General features: G+C 41.4%; 1 protein-coding gene across 10 annotated transcripts in view; it reads right to left on the reverse strand.

The window, feature by feature from the left end:
- The window catches only part of ALPK1 (alpha kinase 1), a 158606-nt gene that overhangs the window by 60898 nt on the left and 73908 nt on the right, over window positions 1–23800 (reverse strand). For 8 of the 10 annotated variants that reach the window (XM_062199726.1, XM_062199729.1, XM_062199728.1 and 5 more), the window contains 3 exons: window positions 13194–13425; window positions 8736–8890; window positions 4112–4210 (listed from right to left, as the gene is read on the reverse strand). In XM_062199726.1, the coding sequence (XP_062055710.1) occupies window positions 4112–4210; window positions 8736–8890; window positions 13194–13314 (375 nt within the window). In that variant the 5' untranslated portion in view covers window positions 13315–13425. Of the gene's footprint in view, window positions 1–4111; window positions 4211–8735; window positions 8891–13193; window positions 13426–23800 lie in introns of those variants that run through there. The other 2 variants (XM_062199730.1, XM_062199731.1) reach the window with 2 other exon arrangements.

Consider the following 23800-nt stretch of genomic DNA (forward strand, 5'->3'; position numbering starts at 1 on the left):
ATGTTTTCTTCCTTATTCTTGTTTTTTGAATTGATGCAATTGTTATTCATCATTTGTGGAGATACTTGTTTGTTTCTTCTATGTTTTTCTTTTCTTTTTATTGGGTGTGGTTGCTTTTATCTTTGGCCTACACCTCTGCAGATTAGTGGAGTGTCTGCTTTCAGTGAATACCTAGAGGTGTGCGTTAGGTGTGGCCAGGGAGCTCTGTTCAGTTCTCCAGGGTAAAGGGTGTGTCTGAGGTAACACACACAGGTTTAGTGTGGTATATCTCTTATTATTATTTTTTTTATCAGAAGGGAGGTTTGTTCTTGTCTGTTGGTGTAGACTCAGCTGAGCTCCTGTCCTCACAGGAGACCAGTGCTTGGGCATTAGCCCCAGTGGGTATAGTAATCATCTACTCTTCCACAATGACCACACAAAGGATCTGTGTGTCCTCAATGTAATCTCAGATTCCCCAGCGATGTCCCTCTTCAGGTAACTAGGGAGCCCTAAATGTGTGGAGCCTCCCACAGTGACTGCCCAAAGTCCCAGCCATACCCTGAGTCCTCCCACACAGCTTCAGTATTTTCACAGTCCCAATACACAAGCATCCCACAGTTATGAGCACCCAGCCCCCTGTCTGTTCTTTCCACCAAACTCAGGAGTCTCTGCTGACTGGTTGTTGGGTACAGACACGAGCTAGCACAGTTGTTATATATGTCCAAAGTGGCACCTACTTTCTATCAGCTTGATACAGGATGCCATTGCAGGGTGATTGGGGAGAGAGAAATGTGTCCCCCTTTGTTTTTTCTCCTCTAGCTTGATGGGTTCACTATCCCCCTTGAGGCTCCAAGCCAGATTCCCTCTAGGCTCTTCCTACAGCTTTATTGTCAGTGGCCTGGGCTGCTGCAATCTGATTTCACTTCACTCTCCAATGCTGGTGTGGAGGTTCTCAGCTGCTGTGGTCCTGAGTTGTGGGTGTCCGTGCCCTCTATGTAGGTTCACTGTGTCCCTCTAATTTGCATAGAGTTTCCTCTGCTGCTTTCTTCCTCTTTCCTGAGACTGTACTCCTTCCACTTTTTAAAAACTATCTTCTCCTAGACTAGAGCAGTAAGCTCCCTTCCTGCTCCACCATCTTAATCCAATACCTTAGGAGAAGCAATTCAATCCTTGACACTTGGTAAGACTTTCATAATCCTAAATTTTCATTGCTGTTTATTAAATGACAAAGTTCATTGGTGGCTGTCCTTTCATGTTGGCTAAAGTTTAGATACAACTCTGAGACTTTGCTCCACATGCCTTAATTGCCCTTTGAAAGTTCTACAAAGGTGGTGCATCAGAGAACTCACAACAGGGGAATGTGATCTAGTCTCAGCAATCATGGACAGCCTCCATAAAGAATGGAAACCTGAACTGAAGATGACAGACACATAGAGATCAATCATGAAAAGGATGGAAGAGTACCTTGGGACTGGAGAACAGCTATGTGCATGGGACACTCATGCTAAGAGTGTGGAGGCATGAGGACAGAGGGTAGAGCAAGTGTAGCAGAGGGAAGGTCTGCACCTTGCAGGGCCTGTGGGTCTTATTACAGAATTTTGAATTCCTAGGCATTATGGGGTGACAGGGCTGGATTTGTAGTTTGCATGAATCACCATGTGCATGGAGAAAGGTTGTGGAGTAGTGAAACATGTTGGATGGGGAGATTTCTCAGGAAGCAAAGGCAACAGACTAGGCAAGACATGACTGCCACTTGGGCTGGTATTATGGTTGAATGTTACCTCCAAAGTTCACATGCTGGAAATTTAATCTTTAATCTAACAGTGTTGGGAAATGGGATATAATAAGTTATCCTGTCATCAGGATTCTGCCATCATGAGTGGATTAATGCTACTGCAGGTGTGTGTTACTTTTCTCAAGATGGATTTGCTGTGAAGGTGAATTTGGCCCTCTCTTGCTCTCACCCTCTCTAGTTCTTTCAACTCCCACCATGGGATAATGCAGCATGACAGTCCTCCCCACACAACCATGCCATAGTCTTGGACTTCTCAGCCTTCAGAAATACAAGCCAAATATATCTCAATTCATTATGATTTACCCAGTGTCAGGTGTTTTGTTACAGCAGCAGCAGCAAAGAGACATAGACCAGTATTAATGGGTGGAAATGACTTGGGGAAATATTTAGAAAGTAAAATTGATGACTTGTTGATGACATGGCAGTCAACGAGGAGAAAGTAATAAAAATGACTCTGAAGTGTCCAGCTTGTGGGGCTGGCTCTGTGGCATAGTAGGTTAAGCCTCTGCCTCCAGTGCCGATCTCCCATATGGACACCGGTTCGTGTCCTTCTGCTCCTTTTCTGATGCAGCTCTCTGCTTATGGCCTGAGAAAGCAGTGGAAGATGACCTGCACCCACATGGGAAACCCAGAAGAAGTTCTTGACTCCTGGGTTAGAATTGGCTCAGCTCCAGCCATTGCAGCCATCTAAGTAGTGAACCAGTGGACAGAAAGTTTTTCTCTCCATCTCTCCCTATCTCTGTCTGTGGCTCTACCTCTCAAATAAATAAAGAAAAATATTTTTAAAAAGTGTCCAGCTTGTGCTAGTGGACTTCTGGTAGTGCCACTCAGTGGATTCTAGAGGAGGACCATATTTGGGGTGAGAACTGAGGATGACCATGAGTTTGAAGTGTCAGGAAAACAGCCAGGATGAAAATTCAAGAGTGCCAACATCACCTCCTCCTCTTGTGCCCTTAATATCATGTCAGTGCTCACCCCAACCACCCCAAAAGATCAGCACATACAGTTTGTTCTGCCTTTTCCAAGTAGCTCACCTCCAGTCCCCTGATCTACTATCCTGGCTACGGGACCTAATAAAATATTTAAAAACTGTTGCAAGCTCAATGACACCATTTGGTTGGAGTAGGGTCATTTCTGAGCCAATCTCTTAATTAATTAATTAATTAAATTTACTCCAGTAGGGGGAGATATTTTGCATATGCTCATTCATTCCCATAAAGGTTTTTTAAAAATCCAAAATAGCATAAGAAAACAATGAAACACTGTAGGTGCGTGTGTGTGTGTGTGTATATATATATATATACATATATACATACATACATATATATATATATATATAAAATTCTTGGTCTCTCTTCAAATCACTACAAGATCATGAGGATATTTAAAAAGCATTTGTGGGAGTGGACATTTGGCACAGTGGTTAGGTTGTTGTTTTGGACACTCACATCTCACATCAGAGTGTGTGTGTTTGAGTCCCTGTTCTACTTCCAATCCAGCTTCCTGCTAATGCACTATTGGGAGACAACAAGTGATGGCTCAAGTATTCGTACCCCTGCCACCCACATGGGAAACCCAGAACACCTACCTCCTGGCTTCAACCTACTCAGCCGCAGCTGTTGTCGGTATTATAAATAAAAATCTAAAAAAGTAAGACAGTGATTTAGGGCATAAAGGCTAGGAGATTACTTATTTACTTGATTGTAGAGTTGAACAGGATATGCGGAAAAAAAATCCTCATTCTGAGCTTGCTTCATCTCCTCTGTCTCTTGTGTGAACATTTGAAAAATACCCTGTTTCTCCCTCAGGAGGCATCACAGAGAATTCAGGGCTGACTCCAAGCCAGTCTCTCTTCACAGAAGCAGGGCTGGCGAGAGCGCCCTCCTCCATCAGCATCAGGATTCCCAACATGGCGTAGGAGGTTTCAAAATCAAAGCCTATCAAACAGTTCTTGGCCTTGTAGCCCAATCTGCTCCCAGTTGTCACAGACATGGAAATCCAAACCCACTTTTTATTTCTTTTTAAGTTTATTTTCACTTCTCTGAAAGGCAGAGTGATGATACACAGAAAGAGAGAGCAATATATTCCATCTGCTGGCTCACGCCCCAAGTGCTCTCAACAGCCAAGCCAGGAACCTGAAACTCAATCTGAGTCTTCCATGTTGGTGGCATGACCCAAGTTCTTCAGCTGTCACCTGCAGCCTGCCTGAATGCATGTGGAACAGGAAGCTGGACTGGGAAGCTGAGCCGGACTCAAACGCAGGCAGTCTGCTGTGGGATGTGCCAAATGCCCGCCCCAATCTCCTTTTTCAAAGCTCTATTTTCAGATTGTCCTTACTTGTGTACCAACTCTTCTTTCTAGGAGAGTGCAAGTTACTGGAAAATTTCCCAAAGGTGGCATCCACATTGTGGTTGGTGGCTGCACTCCTGGGCAACTCTGAAACAGAGACAGGTTTGGGACGTCAGCACTCCACAGCGACAGCCCGAGGCTGAGCTGAACAGAAGCTAAGGCTAAATGCCTTCAATACTTTTTGAAAAATCCATCAAAGGTTTTGCTATACGATATTTATAAGAGTCTTACTGTTCTCTTTCAAAAACTGAAATGCCCTTCTCTGGCACTTGAAAAAAGTTGCTCACGCTTTTCATCTTCCCTCTCGGAGTGTAAACATTGTTTTGAGTGAAAAGAGCTGAAGGAGCGCATACTTTCCCTTGAAATTTTATTTTTAAATAAGAGAGGGAGAAAATCCTTTTTTTCCTGACTACTACTAATAATACAGGTCAAAGTGTCAGACGATATACAATTAAAAGGAAAACAAAAAAGTTGCCCCTCTTTTTCCCACCGCACAATGGCCCTGGAATATAAATTACCGACGAAGATGAAATAATACTTCAAAGCGCGTAGGGCAGGGCAGGGCAGTGTTTACAAAGTATTTTCTATGGCAGGATGAGACATTAAAGATGATGGTAACCCACGGACTTGGGGGCGTCTCTGAATAGACCAAAACTAGCATGAGGTAGGATTTTAGGTCCTCATCCCCGTGACCCCGCGATATGCTTGGTTTTACAAGGGCAGGTGCAGTTATCAACAGATGTTTCAGCAGTAAATAATTGGTATCATCTCGGAAAAGACCCATCCACCTGGGGAGAGGGCATAATGCGGAAAAGGCTGCCCAGCTATTACAGCCACATTAATCTCCCATCTCTCCCAGTTTCCCGGGGAGCATTCTGCAGGTGTTTTTTCTGGGAGAGAGCAGACAGACTCTCTCAAGTCAGCAAGCTTTGTGTGGAGTGTAAAAGAGCTTGGCCCCTGCCATAAATTTCTGTCTGTGGCCACCAAAGGAAAAAGGATCGGGGAGTTGGGGGCTGGTGAGGGAAGGAAGGAGAGAGGTGGGGAGGGTGTGGGTGGGGGAGGGAGTGTAGAACAGAACACAAAACATAAAACACATAACATTTTCCTGAAGTTCAGATTAAGAGATGCACATTAAAGTTGACTCATAATTTCACCAACTCGGGAACTGTGGAAAATAGTTGCTTTTGACATGCTTTTTTTTTTTCTTAACCATTCTATGCTTAATTATGATCTGTTATTTGTGTAAATAACAAGGTACAATGCTAATTTTAAAAATCGAGGGGACACTTCAGGGGAGAATTCATCTCAAGGTTAAAAAAATCATGGAAAGTTTGTATGAATCAATTTTGAGAATACAACAATAAGAACTGAAAAGAGAATCTTAGCAGCCTTGAGCTGTTGTTTTGTGTGACAATGAGTCACTTATGAAAACTTGACCATCCAGCTTTCAGTGAACTCTCACGTTGGAACGGATGGGACATAAAGAATTGGGACAAAAAGAAATCATTTACCAAGCTAAGATTTTGAAAGCAGTGAGAGTTTAGGAGAGCCTGACCCACAGGGTGATACAGTTCTCCATGTTTACAAAACACAGTGAGTTAGTAAGTGTGCACTGGGGTCTGGTTCGAGGAGCTCCTCCTGCACGTCTTTTGGAAGTGTGATTGCTTAATTCAGAGGTTCCGGGGTAAGCTAAAGAAAATTATGCTCAGGGTTCAGAAAGCTCCCAGATTAAATAACAACGAGGGACTAAGGAAGACCCAATGGACTGATTCTCAGAGCTGCCCACAAGGTACCTGTTGAGTTGTGCAAATATACATAATGTGCAAAGGATTTTCCAAAAGTTGGTGGAAAAATGGAATTAAAAGATAAGCTGTTTTGGCTCAAAACAATTTTGAAGTCCATGCACAATTTTGAAATCAAATGCATTTTTCATAAACTTTTGGAAACTTCTTTGTCTAGGCACATAGCAGGAGGAATAATGAACGGGCTCTGTTAAACAGCAGAAAAATGAGTTGCCTGTCTCCTAACTCACATTAGCTCCCCAGTGCAGTGGGACTTGCACTATTAAAATTCAGTTGTCTTCAATTTTTCAGCTGATGTCACCACCAACTTTGAATGCAGCAGGGGTATCTGATGACTGTGGGATGGGACAAGACAAAGAAAGCCCTGGTTATAGTTATGTGTTGCATCTCCATCTCTCAGGCTATTTTCAAAACTCAGAGGAACTTAATAGGCCAAAGGTTAATGCAAGAACCAGTCCCTCAGTGAGGCCATTCTTCCCTCACCTTCCTAACACACCACTCGGCCAATCTCACGTGGCAAATGAAGCAACTGTTGCTCTTCCAGAAAAGTTCTGGTCTACACAACAGTCCCCAGGACAGAAGGAGAAGAGACTTCTGTGGGCTCTGACCACCTTCACATTGGATTGTCCTTCTCTCCTTCCCTGTGTCTTCTCCACTTGCAACCTTTTTTAAGCTCTCTGAGCTTCCCTCTGGCTTGCCATCATCATCATCTCTTAGAGCAGTGGCCCTCAAACTTTAACATGTACAGATTCATCCAGACAGCTTGTTAAATGCTCCTTGCTGGACTCCCATCCCCAGAGTTTTAGATTCAGTAAGAGATTTTGATTGTGGCCCAAGAACAAGAATTTGCAAAGAATCCCTGGGTGATGCTAATGCTGTTGTTGGAAGGTCTTACTTTAAGAACTGCTGCTTCAGAGATGCACAGTCCAGTGAAATGGTGGCCCTTAGCCAATGTGGCCGCTTAAATAAAAATTAGAAAGAGATCAATAAAACCACAAATTCAGTCTTTCAATCACATTTGTCATGTTTCAAGTGCTCAAGAGCCACAGGCAGATTATGGTGGCTTCTGTATTGCACAGCACAGATACAGAATTTTTTTTTTAATCTTTGCAGAGGTTTCTACCAGATAGCCAATAGCTTGCTTTAGAGTAAACAAGTCTCAGGACTTTTACCTGTGCTTTCAAGTTCTTCACTTGGGGCTGCCAGCTGCCTGTCCGAGAATTTGGGTCAGACAGAGAAGGAGCCAATGGCGCAGCTCCAGCACTCACTGGTCTGTTCCCTAGGTAAATTCATCTCTCTGCTCCTTGAGTTCCTCATTTGTAAAATGAGAATGATAACATCCACTGAAGACTTGGAGAATTAAATGAGATGATGTACGTGCAACTACTTTGTAAACTCTATAGTGAGACAGAAATTACAGTTATTATTTCATTCTACCTCTCCACAAATAATGGCCAGTAATTTAAACCCTCTAGTTCAGCATTGCATTCTGTCCAAAGATTCACTTCCCTTGGCCTGCAATCCTCTGTCTATTTACCCTGCCTTGTTTAATTTTGGGGGCAGTTGAAAGAGGTGGAAATTTTACTGTTTCTGGGCAGCTTCTGAAGATGTTCTGGTATGTCCTAGATTTTTTTGCTTCAATAAGAAAAGGCAATGTCTTTACATGTATTTTGAGATGAGCCAAATATATGACCTCATTATTCTGATATAGTAAAATTTTAGGATACTGTCACTGTTTCTAATGACTTCAGATAAATAATGTTTTTATCTGAGAAAAAAATACATATACATCGGCAGACATTTGGCCCAGTGCTTTAGACACTACTTGGGCTACCTACATCCCATACTGGGGAGTCTGGGTTTGAGTTCTGCTTCCAATTCCTTTTCCAAATTCTTGCTAATGTGTACCCTGAGGGACAGCCATGATGGCTCAAGTAATTGGATCTGTGCCACCCATTTGGGAGACCTGGATTGAATTCCTGGCTCCAGCTTCAGCCTGGCACAGCCCTGCTTGTTGTGGCATTACTGGAGCAGGCCAGAGAATGGGCTTCCTCTCTCTCTCTCTCTCTCTCTGTTTTTTTGCCTCTCAAAAACAAAAAGAAAAAACAAAAAACAGATAAGCTAATAAACTTTTTCCCTTGACAATCATCTGAGAAATGTGAACAAAAAGCAATGTTGCCATAAAGTAAAATGGTAGTCTTTGCACCATGTCCAGGACCTACGCCTGACTCCTGAGTTCTAATCTGAGTCCCTGCGTGATTCTTGATTCTTTCTCCTATCTGGGTTGGAGGTACTGATTCGATTCATTGCCATTGAGTTGAAGAATAAGCATGTCAATGAGTTTGACTTGATGCAAAGATTCCAGGTGGGGCCAAGGGAAAGGACATGCCAGATCTCAATGGCTTAGCTCTCAGGCCACACTGATGAAACAGTGGTAAATTTTTGTTTTCGATCCAGTCAAGTTTTAGAAAGCAGCATTTCAAAATGAAAATGCTATGAGGTACAGTGGGATCAAAACTACTTCTCTTGCCCTCCAAGGATACGTAAACATTTCAGGGTGACAGGCACTGCATTAGTCCCACTGACCACCTTTTTCTCACTTTTACTAGATATGGCTTCCAACACAAGATCTCACAAACAAATGATGCTTTTCAAGCAGCCACTTCCCCCACATTAGTCAATCTGGCACAACTGAGCATAAGGGTAGGGGGACGGCTGGTGCTTTGAAGAAATTTAATCCATTAGACCATTTAGTGTCTAACTGCCTCACTTGGGGATGTCAGAGGGACAGGTGGTGTGGCTCGTCCTACCAGTAACGGCTGCAACCCGGCGCCAATCACATCTTGCAGGTTTGTTTTGTCCTCTGGGCCCACGGCTTGTTTGTACTGCCACTTTTCAGGCACGAAGGGCCACTTCATTTCCTTTGCCTCCTGGATCAGGGTCCTTAACTCGCTGGGGAGTGAAGCTGCAAAGGTCAGAGTTCAGTTAAGGAAATTGCAGTCAAAGAAAAGGCTGTTGAGCTACCAGTGTTATGATGAAGCACCTCCGTGGCAGAACAGCACTTTTCCCTGCCTCTTGCTGGCTGGCCAGGGCTGTTGCTTCTGATGCAGAGAATAATAGCGAGGGGCTATCTGTCAGGGGTGGCCCTGGCCTACTTTGCCCTACAGGTAAGTTGGGGTAGTCAGGCATTAAGAAAGGTTTTTAGCAGGAAGTAAAGCGCTTCAGTGACCACCTCTGCATGAAGAATCAGAGAAAGGAATGAAGGAAATATTATTTTCCCTGTAAAATGAGACAGGGACTGGAATGGAATGGCATTTGGGGCTTGTGGCAGCTGGGTAATGCAGAAGCCATTTGTACAACTTCTTTCGCTTCTCTAAGACCTCGCCTCAGCTCATGCTTTCACTATGGTCCTTGAATCCAGATAACAAACACAGAAAGCACAAATGGGATTTGGAATGGCACCAATTCTTTGTGCAATGGTCAAGTTAGTAGATACATCAAATCTCTGATGGGCATCAGACTTATGTGTGTCTATGCAATCTCCCGTCCAAACTTCAGAAACCAAAGACTCAGACTGAACCCATCAACTGTTTTCCCTCTATTTTATCTACTTTGATTAATGGCACTACCATTCATTGAGTCACCCACATACGAAACCCAGGAGTCAGTCTAGACATTTTGTTCTCTTTCCTGCCCCAAATCTAGTTGTTTATCAAATCTTGTGGCTTATAAAACCCATCTTCTCCTTTTGCTTTTCAGTAGTCCTTGTCTGAATGACCGCCTCCATTCTTTTTTTTTTATTTTTTATTTTTTTTTTATTTTTGACAGGCAGAGTGGACAGTGAGAGAGAGACAGAGAGAAAGGTCTTCCTTTTGCCGTTGGTTCACCCTCCAATGGCCGCCGCGGTAGGCGCGCTGCGGCCGGCACACCGCACTGATCCGATGGCAGGAGCCAGGTGCTTATCCTGGTCTCCCATGGGGTGCAGGGCCCAAGGACTTGGGCCATCCTCCACTGCACTCCCTGGCCACAGCAGAGAGCTGGCCTGGAAGAGGGGCAACCGGGACAGGATCGGTGCCCCGACCGGGACTAGAACCCTGGGGTGCCGGCGCCGCAAGGCGGAGGATTAGCCTGTTGAGCCACGGCGCCGGCCCGCCTCCATTCTTGCTTCATTCCCCCTCCCCCCATCTTCCACATCTTTTTTTCTAAGATCAAGATGGTCTGGGCCATTGCGCTACAAAAATTCTTTCATAGTTTTCACATCCGGTTCTGCTCTTCTCCAATGTCTTTACGATCAAACAAGCCCACTCTCTTCAGCAGACATTGCCACTCCTGGTCAGCCTGCCGTGACCTCACTGTGGAATCCAGATGCCCTGAGTGCCCATAAGCCCTCAGGGTGCCAGCTTCTTTCGGCCTTCATCCCACTGCTCTGTAACTACATCTGTTTCTCTCACTACATCATGAGCTCCAGAATGACAAGTGTCATGTCTCAACAATTTTGTAAATCACACCACAGTGGGTAAAAGACCATCATGGTCACAAGAGCTGATTAGTCTTATATCTACGTGAAGCATGTTACATTGTGCAAAAGAGATATGACACAAAATGAAAAACAGACAGGGTAGAAAATCTAATTCTGCCTTGGTTTTGCAGTGCCTTTTTGTGAACTTGCCACTAACCAGGCAAATGTCAGGAAGTCTCTTGGTGCAGAAGGACCATCTGATGTTGTGGGGATATCGTATGAGTTACAACAGTGAGTGATCTGCATTGATTACCAAGGATGCGTTATAAGTATGACACTGAAATCATCACCCCTTTTTCAGCAGCCCAGGGGTACTGGACACTTACTCTGTAATAGGATTCCCTCAGTGAATGCAGGGCCACAGGATTAGTGACCTACGTGGTCATATTCTGCTGGAAAATCTTACCCTCTAACTGCCACAGGCATAACTTGTTATCAATCTTTTAAAAAGCTATTTATTTATGAGAGAGAGAGAGAGAGAGAGAGAGAGAGAGAGAGAGAGAGAGAATGAATGTGCTCATCTGCTGATTCACTTCTCAAATGCCTGCAACTGATAGGGCTGGACCAGGCTGAAGTCAGGAACCAGGAACTCAATCCAGGTCATCCCCTTGGGTGGAAGGGACCTAAGTAATTGAGCTTCACCTGCTAGCTCCCTGGAAGCCAAGGTGGCGCTCCGATTTAGGATGCTGGGAGCCCAACCGGAACCTGGGGGCCTAATCCACTTGGCCACAACAGCTGACCCCAAAATAAGTGTTTAAATTACATCTCTGTATGGATTTCGGTTCCTTCTGCATCTTCAGGGAAGTTGTTAAGTATAGTCACCCCTGCTGGCAAGGACAATTTCTGAAGGACAAGGATGGACTTGTGAGGAGACAGCAAAGAATAAAAACCATGATGCTTGTGTTCTGGTCTCTGGCTTGCCTTGCTGCCATGAGCGACCCTGTACTAACGAATGCCTTTTTCTCAGAGCACACGCGATGACCGCCCTGGTGGAGCTGCCTGGCTGCCAGGGCTCTTCAGAAAGCACCTGCCGGGGGCGGGGCTAAGCGCTCAGGCTGCGTCCAATCGGCGCGCCCACCTCGCACTCCGCTGGTCCCCGCGGCCCTGCCGAGGTGCGGGTGAGTACCACGGGCGCCCGCAGCCCTGCCTAGGTTTCCCCCCTCGTCGGTTCATCCCACTCTGTGGAGCCGGACTGTCAGCCCCGGGCGAGCAGAGCAGCAGCAGCCTCCTCTGCCTTTCTGGTCGTTGACTTCCCCCTAGCAGCTCACCTGCAGGGCTGTGTCCAATTTAGTGATTTTACAGCCGTGATTTGCCTTATCTGGAACTAAACTGATTATTTCTCCTGTTCTGTAGTGTTTGGGAAGAAACAAGGAGAAAATGCTACCGGCTTGGGCGGGAGCTCAGGGTCTTCAATTGGGGAGAACAGAAAGCTTAGCGGAATTTGGGCTGAGGAGACAAAAGGGGGGTGATGTAGTAAAATGATAAGCAAAAACCGCCGCTGGTGAAAAGGGCACACAAACACACAGTCCCTGGGGAGGACGAAGACCAGCAACAGGGTATGATCTGTGGCCGACGGGAACCGGCCAGCTCTCAGGCTGACAGGCACATGTCCCCAGGGAGCAAAGTCACACACTGGTGCCTGTGGCTGTAAAGAAGAGCTGTGGGTTGACTGGATGTAAGGGAGCTTATCTTTTTTTTCCCCAAAGAAACCTTTTATTTAGTAAGTATAAATTTCATAAGTACAACTTTAGGAATATAGTGATTCTTCCCACTGATCTTGAAAGGAACACAAGTGACTGGTTACAAATCATCAAGACTTCCTCCGGCATCTGAGAGTGCCACTGTGAAAATGTGTGGGCCTGAATGCCAGAACCTGGAATAAAAGACTCTCCCAGAACCTTTTCCCGTAATAGAACCCATGGCCACAAAAGAGATGGAGACCTTACTTCTGTAAGGAATAGCAAAACACTAGGTACAAAGAAAAAGAGTAAAGCTATGTGAAAAGGACATACTTAAAGAAATGGAGGAAAATTTAGTTAAACTATAAGGCAAAATCTGAAGAAAAGGAGGGTTGCCTCTCCTAAAACTGGCTAAAGAGGAGCTAAGCATTGCTTTAACATTCTACACTTTGCCACCAAAACTTCCCAAGATAATGACTTATTTCAAAACTATGAGTAGCACAAACTATGAAATGAGCCAAAAGCCAAATTCTTAAATACTACTCATGATGTAATCAGTATATATTGGGGTGAACAGGCTTAGTCTATAAATGATATGAGAGTATACAGTGAGGGATGTAGTGGTTATCTGAGAGAGACTGGACTGACGTGATGACATATTTATGAAAACGGTAGAAGTCTATGGAAACTGATGAGGCACAAAATTCTAGTTTGAAAAAAAGTCCATGCTGCCATTCAGAAGTTGCTTCAATTTTTTAATAATTGAAATTTATGTGCACCAGCCAACTTGGACCCTTTGTTCTTCCTGCACTAAACTGTTGCTTGTAGCCACATGTTTACTGAAGCCTAAAATTAGAACTGACAGCAATTCACTGCAACAAAGTGGGCTTCCTCCCCGGCCCATCGGCCAGCAGCCCATGTCCCATTCATGCCCTAGAAATCCACTCATCTCTCGGTGGTCATCTGCCAAGAGAAGAAAAATAGGGCAGAGAGGAGAGTATGTTGTTCGAGCAGGGGAGAGGAGAGTGAACCTGCTGGCTCACCCCTGGTGCCTCCCATCAGAAGCTCACCTCTGCACCGCTGGTCCTCGCTTTTGTCTTCTTCTGACACATCTGGGGCCTCCAACAAGAGCTGATCCAGTACTTGCTTGCACTCTTGCAGTAGTGCCACCACAGCTCTTTGATTATTCATGATGACTACCCACCCTCCACGATGAATTGGGTGTCCCTGGGTCTACGGTGATCAATTACATGGGAGAAGACATCGATTCTCAATAAAGGAGCCCCTTGAAGCCTGAGATACCTGGGGAACAAAAGAGGGCCAAAGATGATTAACTGAAGCACCATCAATTATCCGTAAGACTCAAGCAGGGAGGGATAATAGGGCAGACCCATGAAAATACATGACAGCCCCCGAGGATGTTATTAGGGGAATGTGTGAAATTACCACAACGCCTGGTCTAGATGGGCAGCACCTCGAAGGCATCGGAGTTCACAAGGGAGAGGGTCCTCCTGCAGACTCTGGTTACCCACAGTGACGTTGGTGGAATCACACGGAGGCCAGATGAAATGAACACAGCCCCTGATTTATTTGTCTTCTGCATCCTTCACATCACTGCCTCTGGATCCCAGTGGCTCCACACCCTCCCTCTTGGAAGTGTAGAGAAGCATCTGGCTAACACTTCTGATATTCAGACACAGCGCACAGTAATGTGAACTTTACCACTCTCATAACCACTGCTGATTTCCCCTGTGCAGTATTCTTCATGGCATTTAGTATGATGTAATTTGGACCAAGATAGGCAATGACAGATGCCAAATTTAGAGCTCTTCACTGCTAGGCACAGTGCCAAGTAAAACCGAGAAATGATTATCCCAAAACATCGAATTTCCTGGATCTGTCATATAGATGGATCTATCAGATGGATGGGTAGATCTACTTATGTTGTCATTTAACATAGATACAATTGAGAGATCTCTTATGTAAACATGAGTAGGGTGAAATGAGCTACTGCAGTCAAATTTCAAGAACAAAATAATTTACTGACAGTACAAAAATGGCTGCCAAATACAAAAGAATTACTAGATTAACAATTTTGGGGGCCTGTCTTCCTGTTATTAAAGAAGTACATTGTAAACAAAACAAAAAAGTTATTCTCTTTCTGACTTTGTCAGAACACATTGTAGGGCTGCTGACTGGCTCTGACACTCATGTCTGGCATGTAGAATTTTACTATCAAAGCAAGAATCTAAAAGGGAAGAAAGAAACAGATATGAAGGTCTTCAAAAAGTTCATGGAAAGTGAGTATAATGAAAAACCCAATAGCTTTTATACCAAATTAACCTTTTTTACTACCATTTTCGATGAACTTTTTGAAGTATCCTTATATATGTTTGGCTCCAGTCCTTCTGTTCTGAACTTATCAATGTAGTGAAGTAATCATTGAAAATATTAAATTAGGAAATTATTGCATTGATCCTGGGATTACATATGTTCTACTATCCAAAAGCCTCACTTTAAGAAATTGATTTTGAATTTGAAATAGCAACCCCCATTCCCCTTTCTCTCTTTCCCTCTATCATCTAGTCTATGACTTAAGGACAGAATGAAAGAGGAGTTAACTACATGATCGGTTTTTAAACATTTATTTATTTATTTATTTTTATTTGAAAGTCAAAAAGACACACAGAGAAAAAAATAGAGAGACAGATTTCCAAGCCACTGCTTCATTCCCCAGTTGCCTGCAACAGCTAGAGTTGGTCCAGGCTGAAGCTGGGAGAACTCAAAATCTCCAACGTGAGTGGCAGGGACTCAACCACTTGAGTCATCACCACTGCCTCCCAGGCTGTGCATTAGCAGGAAGCTGTAATCAGGAGCAGAGCCAGAACTCAAACCCATGCTCTCTTATATGAGATGCCGGTATCCCAAGTGACTTTTTAACCACTGGGTCAAATGCTTGTCCCTAACTATGCAATCTAAATTTTGTATTTCTCATCCTAATTTGGCTGGTACACTTTGCATGCATTGGTTTAAAGACACACATATGCACACACCCCCACACACATGCACAATGTTACATGGATAGTACTTCCAAAGAAAGATTCTGGGATATTTTCTTAAATTTTTATTTAATGTATACAAATTTCATGTAATTCATATATACAGTTTCAGGAACATAGTGATACTTTCCACCCTCCCCTCCCCACCACCCATATTCCCTTCTTCTTCCTCCCTCTCCTATTCCCATTCTTATTTTTTTACAAAGATCTATTTTCAGTTAACTTTATATTCATAATATTAACCCTACACTAAATAAAGAGATCAGCAAATAGTATGAAGAAAAAAAATTTCCTCAGCAGTCGAGATGAGGGCTGTTCAAAATCACTACATCTCAAATCTCAAAGTGTCAGTTTCACTCATTACCTTTTAGGTACTCTATTAGTTACCACAGATCATAGAGAACATATGGTATTTTTCTTTTTGTGACTGGCTTGTTTCACTAAATATAATGATTTCCAGTTGCATCCGTTTTGTTGTAAATGACCAGATTTTTTAACTGCTGTGTAGTACTTCACAGTGTATATATACCATAATTTCTTTAGCCAGTCTTCAGTTGACGGGCATCTGGGTTGATTCCGTATCTTAGCTATTGTGAATTGAGCTGCAATAACCCCATGGGTACAGATCACTTTTTCATAGACTGACTTCATCTCCTTTGGGTAAATTTCCAGGAGTGGGATTGCTGGGTCATATATGGTAGGTCTTATTCAGATTTCTGAGGTATCTCCATACTGTCTTTCATAGTAGCTACAGCAGTTTACATTCCCACCAATCATAGATTAGGGTACCCTTCCCCCGACATCCTCTCCAGCATTTGTTTATTGATTTCTGTATGGAAGCCATTTTAACTTGGGTGATGTGAAACCTCACTGTGGTTTTGATTTGCATTTCCCTGATGGTTAGTGATCCTGAGCATTTTTTCATGTGTCTGTTGGCCATTTGAATTTCCTGTCTTGAAAAATGCCTATTCAAGTCCTCTGCCCATTTCTTAACTAGGTTGTTTGTTTTATTGTTGAATTTCTTGAGCTATTTATAGATTATGTATATTAATCCTTTATCAGTTGCATAGTTTGCAAATATTTTCTTCCTTTATGTTGGTTGCTTCTTCACTTTGCTAAGTGTTTCTTTTAAAGTGCAGAAGCTTCTCAGCTTAATGCAATCCCATTTGTCAATTTTGGCTTTGACTACCTGTGCTTCTGGGATCTTTTCCCAGAAGTATTTGTGAATGCCAGTGTCTTAGAGTTTCCCCATTGTTCTCTAATGATTTGATGGTACTGGGTAATAGATTTAGGTCTTTGATCCAGTTTGAGTGGATTTCTGCATAAGGTGTAAGGGGTCTTATTTCATATTTCTCCATGCAGAGATCCAGTTTTCCCAGCACTAGTTGTTGAGGAGACTCTCCTTGCTCCAGGGATTGATTTTAGCTTCTTTGTCAAAGTTAAGTTGGTTGTAGATGCATGGATTGATTTCTGGCATTTCTATTCTGTTCTATTGGTCTACACATTCTTCCATCCTTCCTTCCTTCCTTTTTTCCTTCCTTCCTTCCTTCTTTTGTTTTTCTTCCTTTCTTTCTTACCATTCTTTTCCCCCAGTAACTGAGTGTTTTGATTATAACTACCCTGTAGTATGTCTTCAAATCTGGTATTGTGATGCCTCCAGCTTTGTTTTTGTTGAATAAGATTGCTTTAGCTATTTGCGGTCTCTTGTGCTTCCAAATGAATTTTAGCATCATTTTTTTTTCTAGATCTGCAGAGAATGTCATTGGCATTTTGATTGGAATACTATTGAATATGTAAATTGCTTTCAGAAGAACAAACATTTTGATGATACTGATTCTTCCAGCCCATGAACATGGAAAATTTTTCCCCTTTCTGTGTCTTCTCCTATTTCTTTAATGTTTTATAATTTTCATCATAGAGATCTTTGACATCTTGGTTAAATTTATTCCAAGATATTTAATATTTTGTAGCTATTGTGAATGGGATTGATCTTGGAAGTTCTTCCTCAGCCATGGTAATGTCTGTGTATACAAAGGCTATTGATTTTTGTGTGCTAATTTTATATCCTGCCACTTTACCAAACACTTTTATGAGTTCCAATATTCTCTCAGTGGAGTCTTTTGGATCCCCTATATATAAAATCATATCATCTCCAAATGCGGATAGTTTGAGTTCCTCCTTTCCAATTTGTATCCCTTTGATTTCTTTTTCTTACCTAATGGCTCTGGCTAAAACTTCCGGAACTGTATTGAATAGCAGTGGTGAGAGTGGGGATCTTTGTCTGGTTCCATATCTTAGTAGGAATGCTTCCAACTTTTCCCCATTCAGTTAGATGCTGGTTGTGGGTTTATAATAAATTGTCTTGATTGTGTTGACGAATGTTCCTTCTATACCCAATTTGCTTAAATTTTTCATCGTGAAAGGATTTTGTATTTCATCAAATGCTTTCTCTGCATCTATTGCGATAAACACATGGTTTTTGTTCTTCAGTTTATTGATGTGATATATCATCCTTATTGATTTGTGAATGTTGAACCATCCCTGCAAACTAGGCTTATTTCACTGAACATAATCATATGTTTGATAATGAAGAACATAAACAGAGTTATTAAATATACTCCTGAAATTCCTGGTACTTTAAATAGCATTCACACAAGTAAAATTGTGAAGAAATTAGTTCCTAGAAGCCTTTAAGCATAAATTGAATCTTTCTTCTGTTTAGGAAGTACTTCTGTGAGGTCAGCATGATGGTGTAGTAGGTAAAGCCACTTGTGATGCTAACACTCCATAAGGGTGCCAGTTTGAGTCCTGGCTATTCCACTTCTATCTACTAATGTGCCTGGGGAAGGAGTGAAAAATGACCCAAGTGCTTGGGCCCCTGCACCCATGTCGGAACCTGAAGGAAACTCTGTGCTCCTGCTTCCACCTGGCACAGCCCTGGCATTGTGGCCATAAGGGGAGTGACCCAGCAATGGAAGCGCCCTTTCTTTCCGCCCCCGCCCTCTCTGTCTCTCCATCTTTTTCTGTGTAACTCTGACTTTCAAATAAATAAATGAATAAAAATTTTAAAAAGAAAGTGTTTCTGCAAGAATTTTTTTTTGTTTTACTAAAGGGTTTTCCAATATCCCTTTCATGCAAGTGTCTTTAAGTTGTCATGTTTTAGGCTACATGTGGGACATTAGCCCATCTGTCTGCCTATGAAAAGTACTAAGAAGTAAGGGCTGGTCAGAGTTTTAGCACCATTCTGCTGCTGCAGAGAGTACAAGAGTTTATGCCTGTTCTTTGGGAGTGTTGCAGTGAGCTAATAAGAGTTAATCAGGGGATTATCATGGGTAAGGAGCCACGTAGCACTCAAATCCCATTTCCATCATTCCTTGGAAAAGGAGACAACTGACTCAAGTGGGAGGTTAGCAGGTGGAGAAATGTGTTTGGTGATTGAGAAGGTTAAGAACACATTTTTTTGGGGGCCAGTGTGGTGGCATAGTAGGCTAGCCCTCTGCCTGTGGTACTGGCATCCCATATGGGCACTGGTTCATGTCCAGCTGCTCCTCTTCCCATTCAGCTCTCTGCCTGTGGCACTGAGCTTTGGCCATTGCAGCCATTTGGATAGAAGACCTTTCTCTCTGTCTCTCTCTCCCTCTCTCTGTCTGTAGCATCACCTCTCAAATAAATAAATAAAATCTTTAGAAAGAGAGGTGTAACAAGAAAATATGAAGAGTTCATGCACAAAGAAATAGAACTGCATTATAAAATAGTCAAACCTTTTATTTGTTCACTTTATTTGAAAGGCAGAGAGACAAATAAACAGATGGAGTGAGACCTTGCATTCACTGGTTCCATTCCTCAAATGCCTGAAGCAGCCAGCTCTGGGCTTAGCCAAAGCCAGTAGTCTAGAAGTTAGTCTGGGTTTCCCAGGTGGGTGGCAGGATTCAAGTACAAGAGCCACCACTGCTGCCTCCCAGGCATTAGCAGGAAGCTGGATCTGAAACAGAATATCCAAGACTCTGATATAGGGTGCAGGCATCCCAAGTAGCAACTCAACTGCCCCTATCAAGTGTTTTTAATAATGCATTATTCCTTTGACAAAGGCTTGTAGTATTTTTTTTATCAGTGCATCATTCCATTTATATAGAAAGTAGCTTTCTTTTGCAGAACTCATAAAAGCAGAGAGTAGGATGGTGATTACCACAAGTCAGGGGATGGGGGTGGGATTGGGGGGAAGGGTTTGGGAGATGTTTGTCAAAGGATACAAAATTTGATGTTAACAAAAAGTGTAAGTTCAAGAGATCTATCAAACATCATGGTGACTATAGTTAATAACAGCATACCTGAGAATTGCTGAGAGTAGACTTTAAGTATTCTCACCACAGAAAATGACAAGTATGTGAAATCATGCAAATGTTAGCTTGATTTAGCCATGCTACTATATATATATGTATATATATATACATACATATATATGTATATATATGTATATATGTCACCTTTATATAAACAGCATGTTGTGCACCATAAATATAATTTTTATTTGTCAATTAAAAATAAAATTTAAAAAGTAGTCTACACTGCCAAAGTCAATTTTAATTGCTCAGTTTCTACAAGTGATTAAAACAGAGACTTTATGTTAGTAATGAAAAGAGGACCTAAAAACAGGAAACAAAGACACCTAATAGTACTCAACAGATACGGTTGGCTAATTCCACTTCATAATGTCGTATGAACTACTGTGAGACATCTTAGGTTCAGCTTTCTCATCTGTATTTTTAAGAAGTTGGTTGGAACAATTAAGATGCCCTTAGATCTTGAACTACACAGTCAGCAGCAGTCTAGATAAACCTGGTTGCTTATATTTGATATTTATTTCTTAAACACCACTCAGCTTTTTTGAGAACCCTTAAGATAAGCATTTTTTGAGAGCCCTGAAGTATAACATGTTTACGTATATTTTTTTCTGTGGTTTTGAAACATTAGTTTGAAGTTTAGAAGTTGATTACTAAATAAATGCATCTCTTTGCTTCTGTTTCCGCACTTCAAGCTCGAAGTCCTGATGCACAGCACCATAAAGCTCTACCTTTTGTTTCTAAGAGCTGAAAAAGAGATAAGATCCATGGTTCTAGGAAGGCAAACAACAGGACTTGACCTTATCATTTTGGTACAGCTAGGGCAGGTCAAAGGAGGCTTCCCTGAGGATGTGATGCCTGAATTCAGCACTGAAAGATGAACGGGCCTTAATGAAGTTAAAATGGTGGGGATGTATATGTATATTCTGCAGAAGGAAATATAGAGAGAATGAAAGAGGCACAGACTGGCTGACCTAGAGATAAAAGGGGGAAGCTGACAGGAGGTGAGGCTGTAGGGGTTTGCAGGGGCCATGCAGGGTGCGATGTGCCAGATGAGGAATTTTGTCTTCTCCGTAACAGTAATAGGAAACTACTGTAGCAGTAGTACCATGACTAGATTTGCGTTTGGAAAAGCTCACTCTGTTTTGGCTCTAGGGTACGTTGGAAGATGCATGGATTGGGGAAGCTAACTACAGGTAGATCAGTTAGGTATTTATTGCTGTGATCCAGGAGAGAGATGTTAGGACTTTGGATCAGAGTGATATTAGCAATGCAGAATAATGGACAGATTTGAGAGCTGTTTTGGGAGTAAAAGCAGCATTGGTTTTGGATGGCCATGAATGCTGTTAAGAATGAGTCTCAAAGCTTCCTGCAATGCAGACCCTGGGAGGTAGCAGGTGATGGCTCAAATAATTTGGGTTCCTGCCACCCATGTGGGAGGCTTAGAGTTAGTTCTCAGCTCCCAACTTTAGCTTCCCCAGCCTGGACACTGTGGGCATTTAGTGAGCGAACCAGTGGATGGGAGTTTCTCTTTCTCTCTTTCTCTCTCCTTCCCTCCCTCTATCCCTCCTTCTCAAAATAAATAAAGTGTGAGTCCCAGTTTCTGCTTCACCATAGCTCCAAACTGAACAGATGATGTCATCATACTTTAAATCAGAGAACGCAGAAGATATCTTCTAGGAAAACACATAAATACAGCTTCTATTTTTTATTTCAAGGTATAAATACAGTAATAAAGACCAGTTATATTACCCATAGTAATAAATCGTATTTTAGCCAAGAAAATACTTCTAATATTGGAAGAAGAGACTTCCAAGATAATTTTTGTTTCATATATGAGGCCCCCCAAAATGAACTAAATAAATCCCTTATACTTTTGAAAGTTACAGCATTTTCCCTTTTCCCTGTAGAATTCAGGGAGAAACAATAGGAAGAAAATACTGTAACATGAGAAACACTTTGGAATCCAACCATCTGTCCAGACTTGTGTGGTTCATTGTTAGGCATAACAGAAGCTGGAGCCTAGGAAACTTCCCTTCAGGCTATGGCCTTGATTGAAATTTTGGTCAACTTCTTTTATAAAAGAATCATTTTCAATTAACACATATCAGCTCTTGCTCCCTTGAACTGTAACATTCTGTTAGTTATACATTGATTCTAAAATTGAATAATGGAAATTTCTCAATTTTTTTGAAACCCATGGATTACTGTTTTCTATTTTACCATCCTCTGTATGTATGTTTTCTTAAAAATAAAATAGAACATAGGTAGTCAAAAGCAGCCGAACATGAAAATGGATATCTCTGGAATAACATTAGATAACCAGTAGAGTTAGAATCATACACACTAAGATATACATGCAGATATATAGCCAGATATCATGTGTTCATACATTCTGTGTCTGATTTTGACATAAGTATTCTTTAGATATACTGGTTGCTTATAATTTAGTTGAATGACTGAGTTATAGGATGATTGAAAAATCAGCCATCATGAAAAAGAAGCAAATTAATGGATTATTCAACATTCCATTTCTTTTGACACTTGTATTTCAGTCCTTTCTCCTGGACAACTATTACCTCCATGAATGAGTGGGTCAGGGAAAGTAAAAAGATTCCAAACACATTCTATGATCTACTGGATTCCTCCTCCGTGAATATCTTTTGTTCAACTAGTCAGAATCTCTAAGGTAGAAGATATGGGAAACATAAGTATAAAAGATGGTCTATACCATCAATGAACCTACAATGAGAGTACCTCAAAAAGTTCATGGAAAAGGTATTAAAAATAAGTTTAGTTCTGTTCAAAACATTTTAAAAATCCATACATAGGATTTTCATAATGTGAATTTTTCATGAACCTTTTGAAGACCCTTTGTATAATCAGAGGTGTAACAGACAAACACATAAAAGCTTTAATTAGCTAACTACACAAGGCATATTATACATGAATTACCAGATATAAACTATAAAATGCATATGTTTAATATGTGTAAGCAAGTGAATAAGCATGTTGAAAATATGAGTAAATAGCTTAATTCAACTAAGAATCAAATAGAATTTCTAGAAATGAAAACTATAATAATTTAAAATCTAATGAATGAATATAATTGATAAAATATTATCTCTAACTGAAGATAGAATTTTTGGATTAGAAAGTTAAGTTCAAACATATCACCTAGAATGCAACAAAGATAAAAGATGGAAAATACAAAAAAGTTTAAAAAACAGGAAATGACTGATAGAAAAGATCTGACATATGTCTATTCAGAGTCCTATATGAGAAGAAAATGGAAAGGTAGAAGAAATGTTTGAAGAGATGACTGAGAACTCTGGAACAGGAGAAAGAAATAATCAAAATACCCATAATCCTTAAGCAGAATAAACAACCAATCTATACTTAGAAATACTGTGAAAACCAAGGAACACCAAAGACTTGGAGAAGACCTGTAAAGCAGATAGAAGAAAACAGCTTATCTTCCAAGAAATGACAATGGATTTATAGCCTTAGAAGCAAAAATGGAAATAAGAAGACAATGAAAGAATGTTTTTTTTTTTTAATGTGCTGTGGAAAAAAATCGACAAAATAAAGACTTTAAAACAAACATCAACAGATCCTTGTTAAACAAATCTCTTAAGTACGTACCCTGTTTACAAAGAAAGTGATCACAGATGAAACGCTTAAGATCCAAAAAGAAAAAAAAGCAACATTGGTTGTATACAGCTGCAACAAAAACAATGTATTGAAGAAATGTCTGTACTCCCATGTCACTGCAGCATTATTCACAATAGCCAAGATATGGACTAAAACTAAGTCTCCATCTACAGATAAATGATAAAAGAAAACGTGGTACACACACACAAAATGGAATATTGTTTGGCCTATGTCCTCTCACTTGCAACAACTTGGATGGCTCTGGAGCACACTATGTTGGATAGAATGATCTAGACACACAAAGAGAGATACCACATGATCTTATTATATGTGGATTCTGAATATTAAATTTATGGAAGCAGAGAATAGAATGATGATTGTCAAAGACTGGGGATCAAGGAACTAATGGGAAATGTTGTACAAAGGATACAAAATTTCAATTATTCAGGAAGAATGAGCTCAATGGATTGAGTGTACAACATGGAGATTATCGTTAGCAGAAACATATTGCTTAAAAATTACCAAGAAGGTAGATTTAAGTGTCTCACCACAAAAAACTGATAAGATATAAAGTAATACATACATTAATAGGCTTTACTTAACCATGCTACAACATTTACCTAT

This window comes from Lepus europaeus, chromosome 8, assembly GCF_033115175.1.
Source record: "Lepus europaeus isolate LE1 chromosome 8, mLepTim1.pri, whole genome shotgun sequence".
NCBI classification, from domain to species: domain Eukaryota; kingdom Metazoa; phylum Chordata; class Mammalia; order Lagomorpha; family Leporidae; genus Lepus; species Lepus europaeus.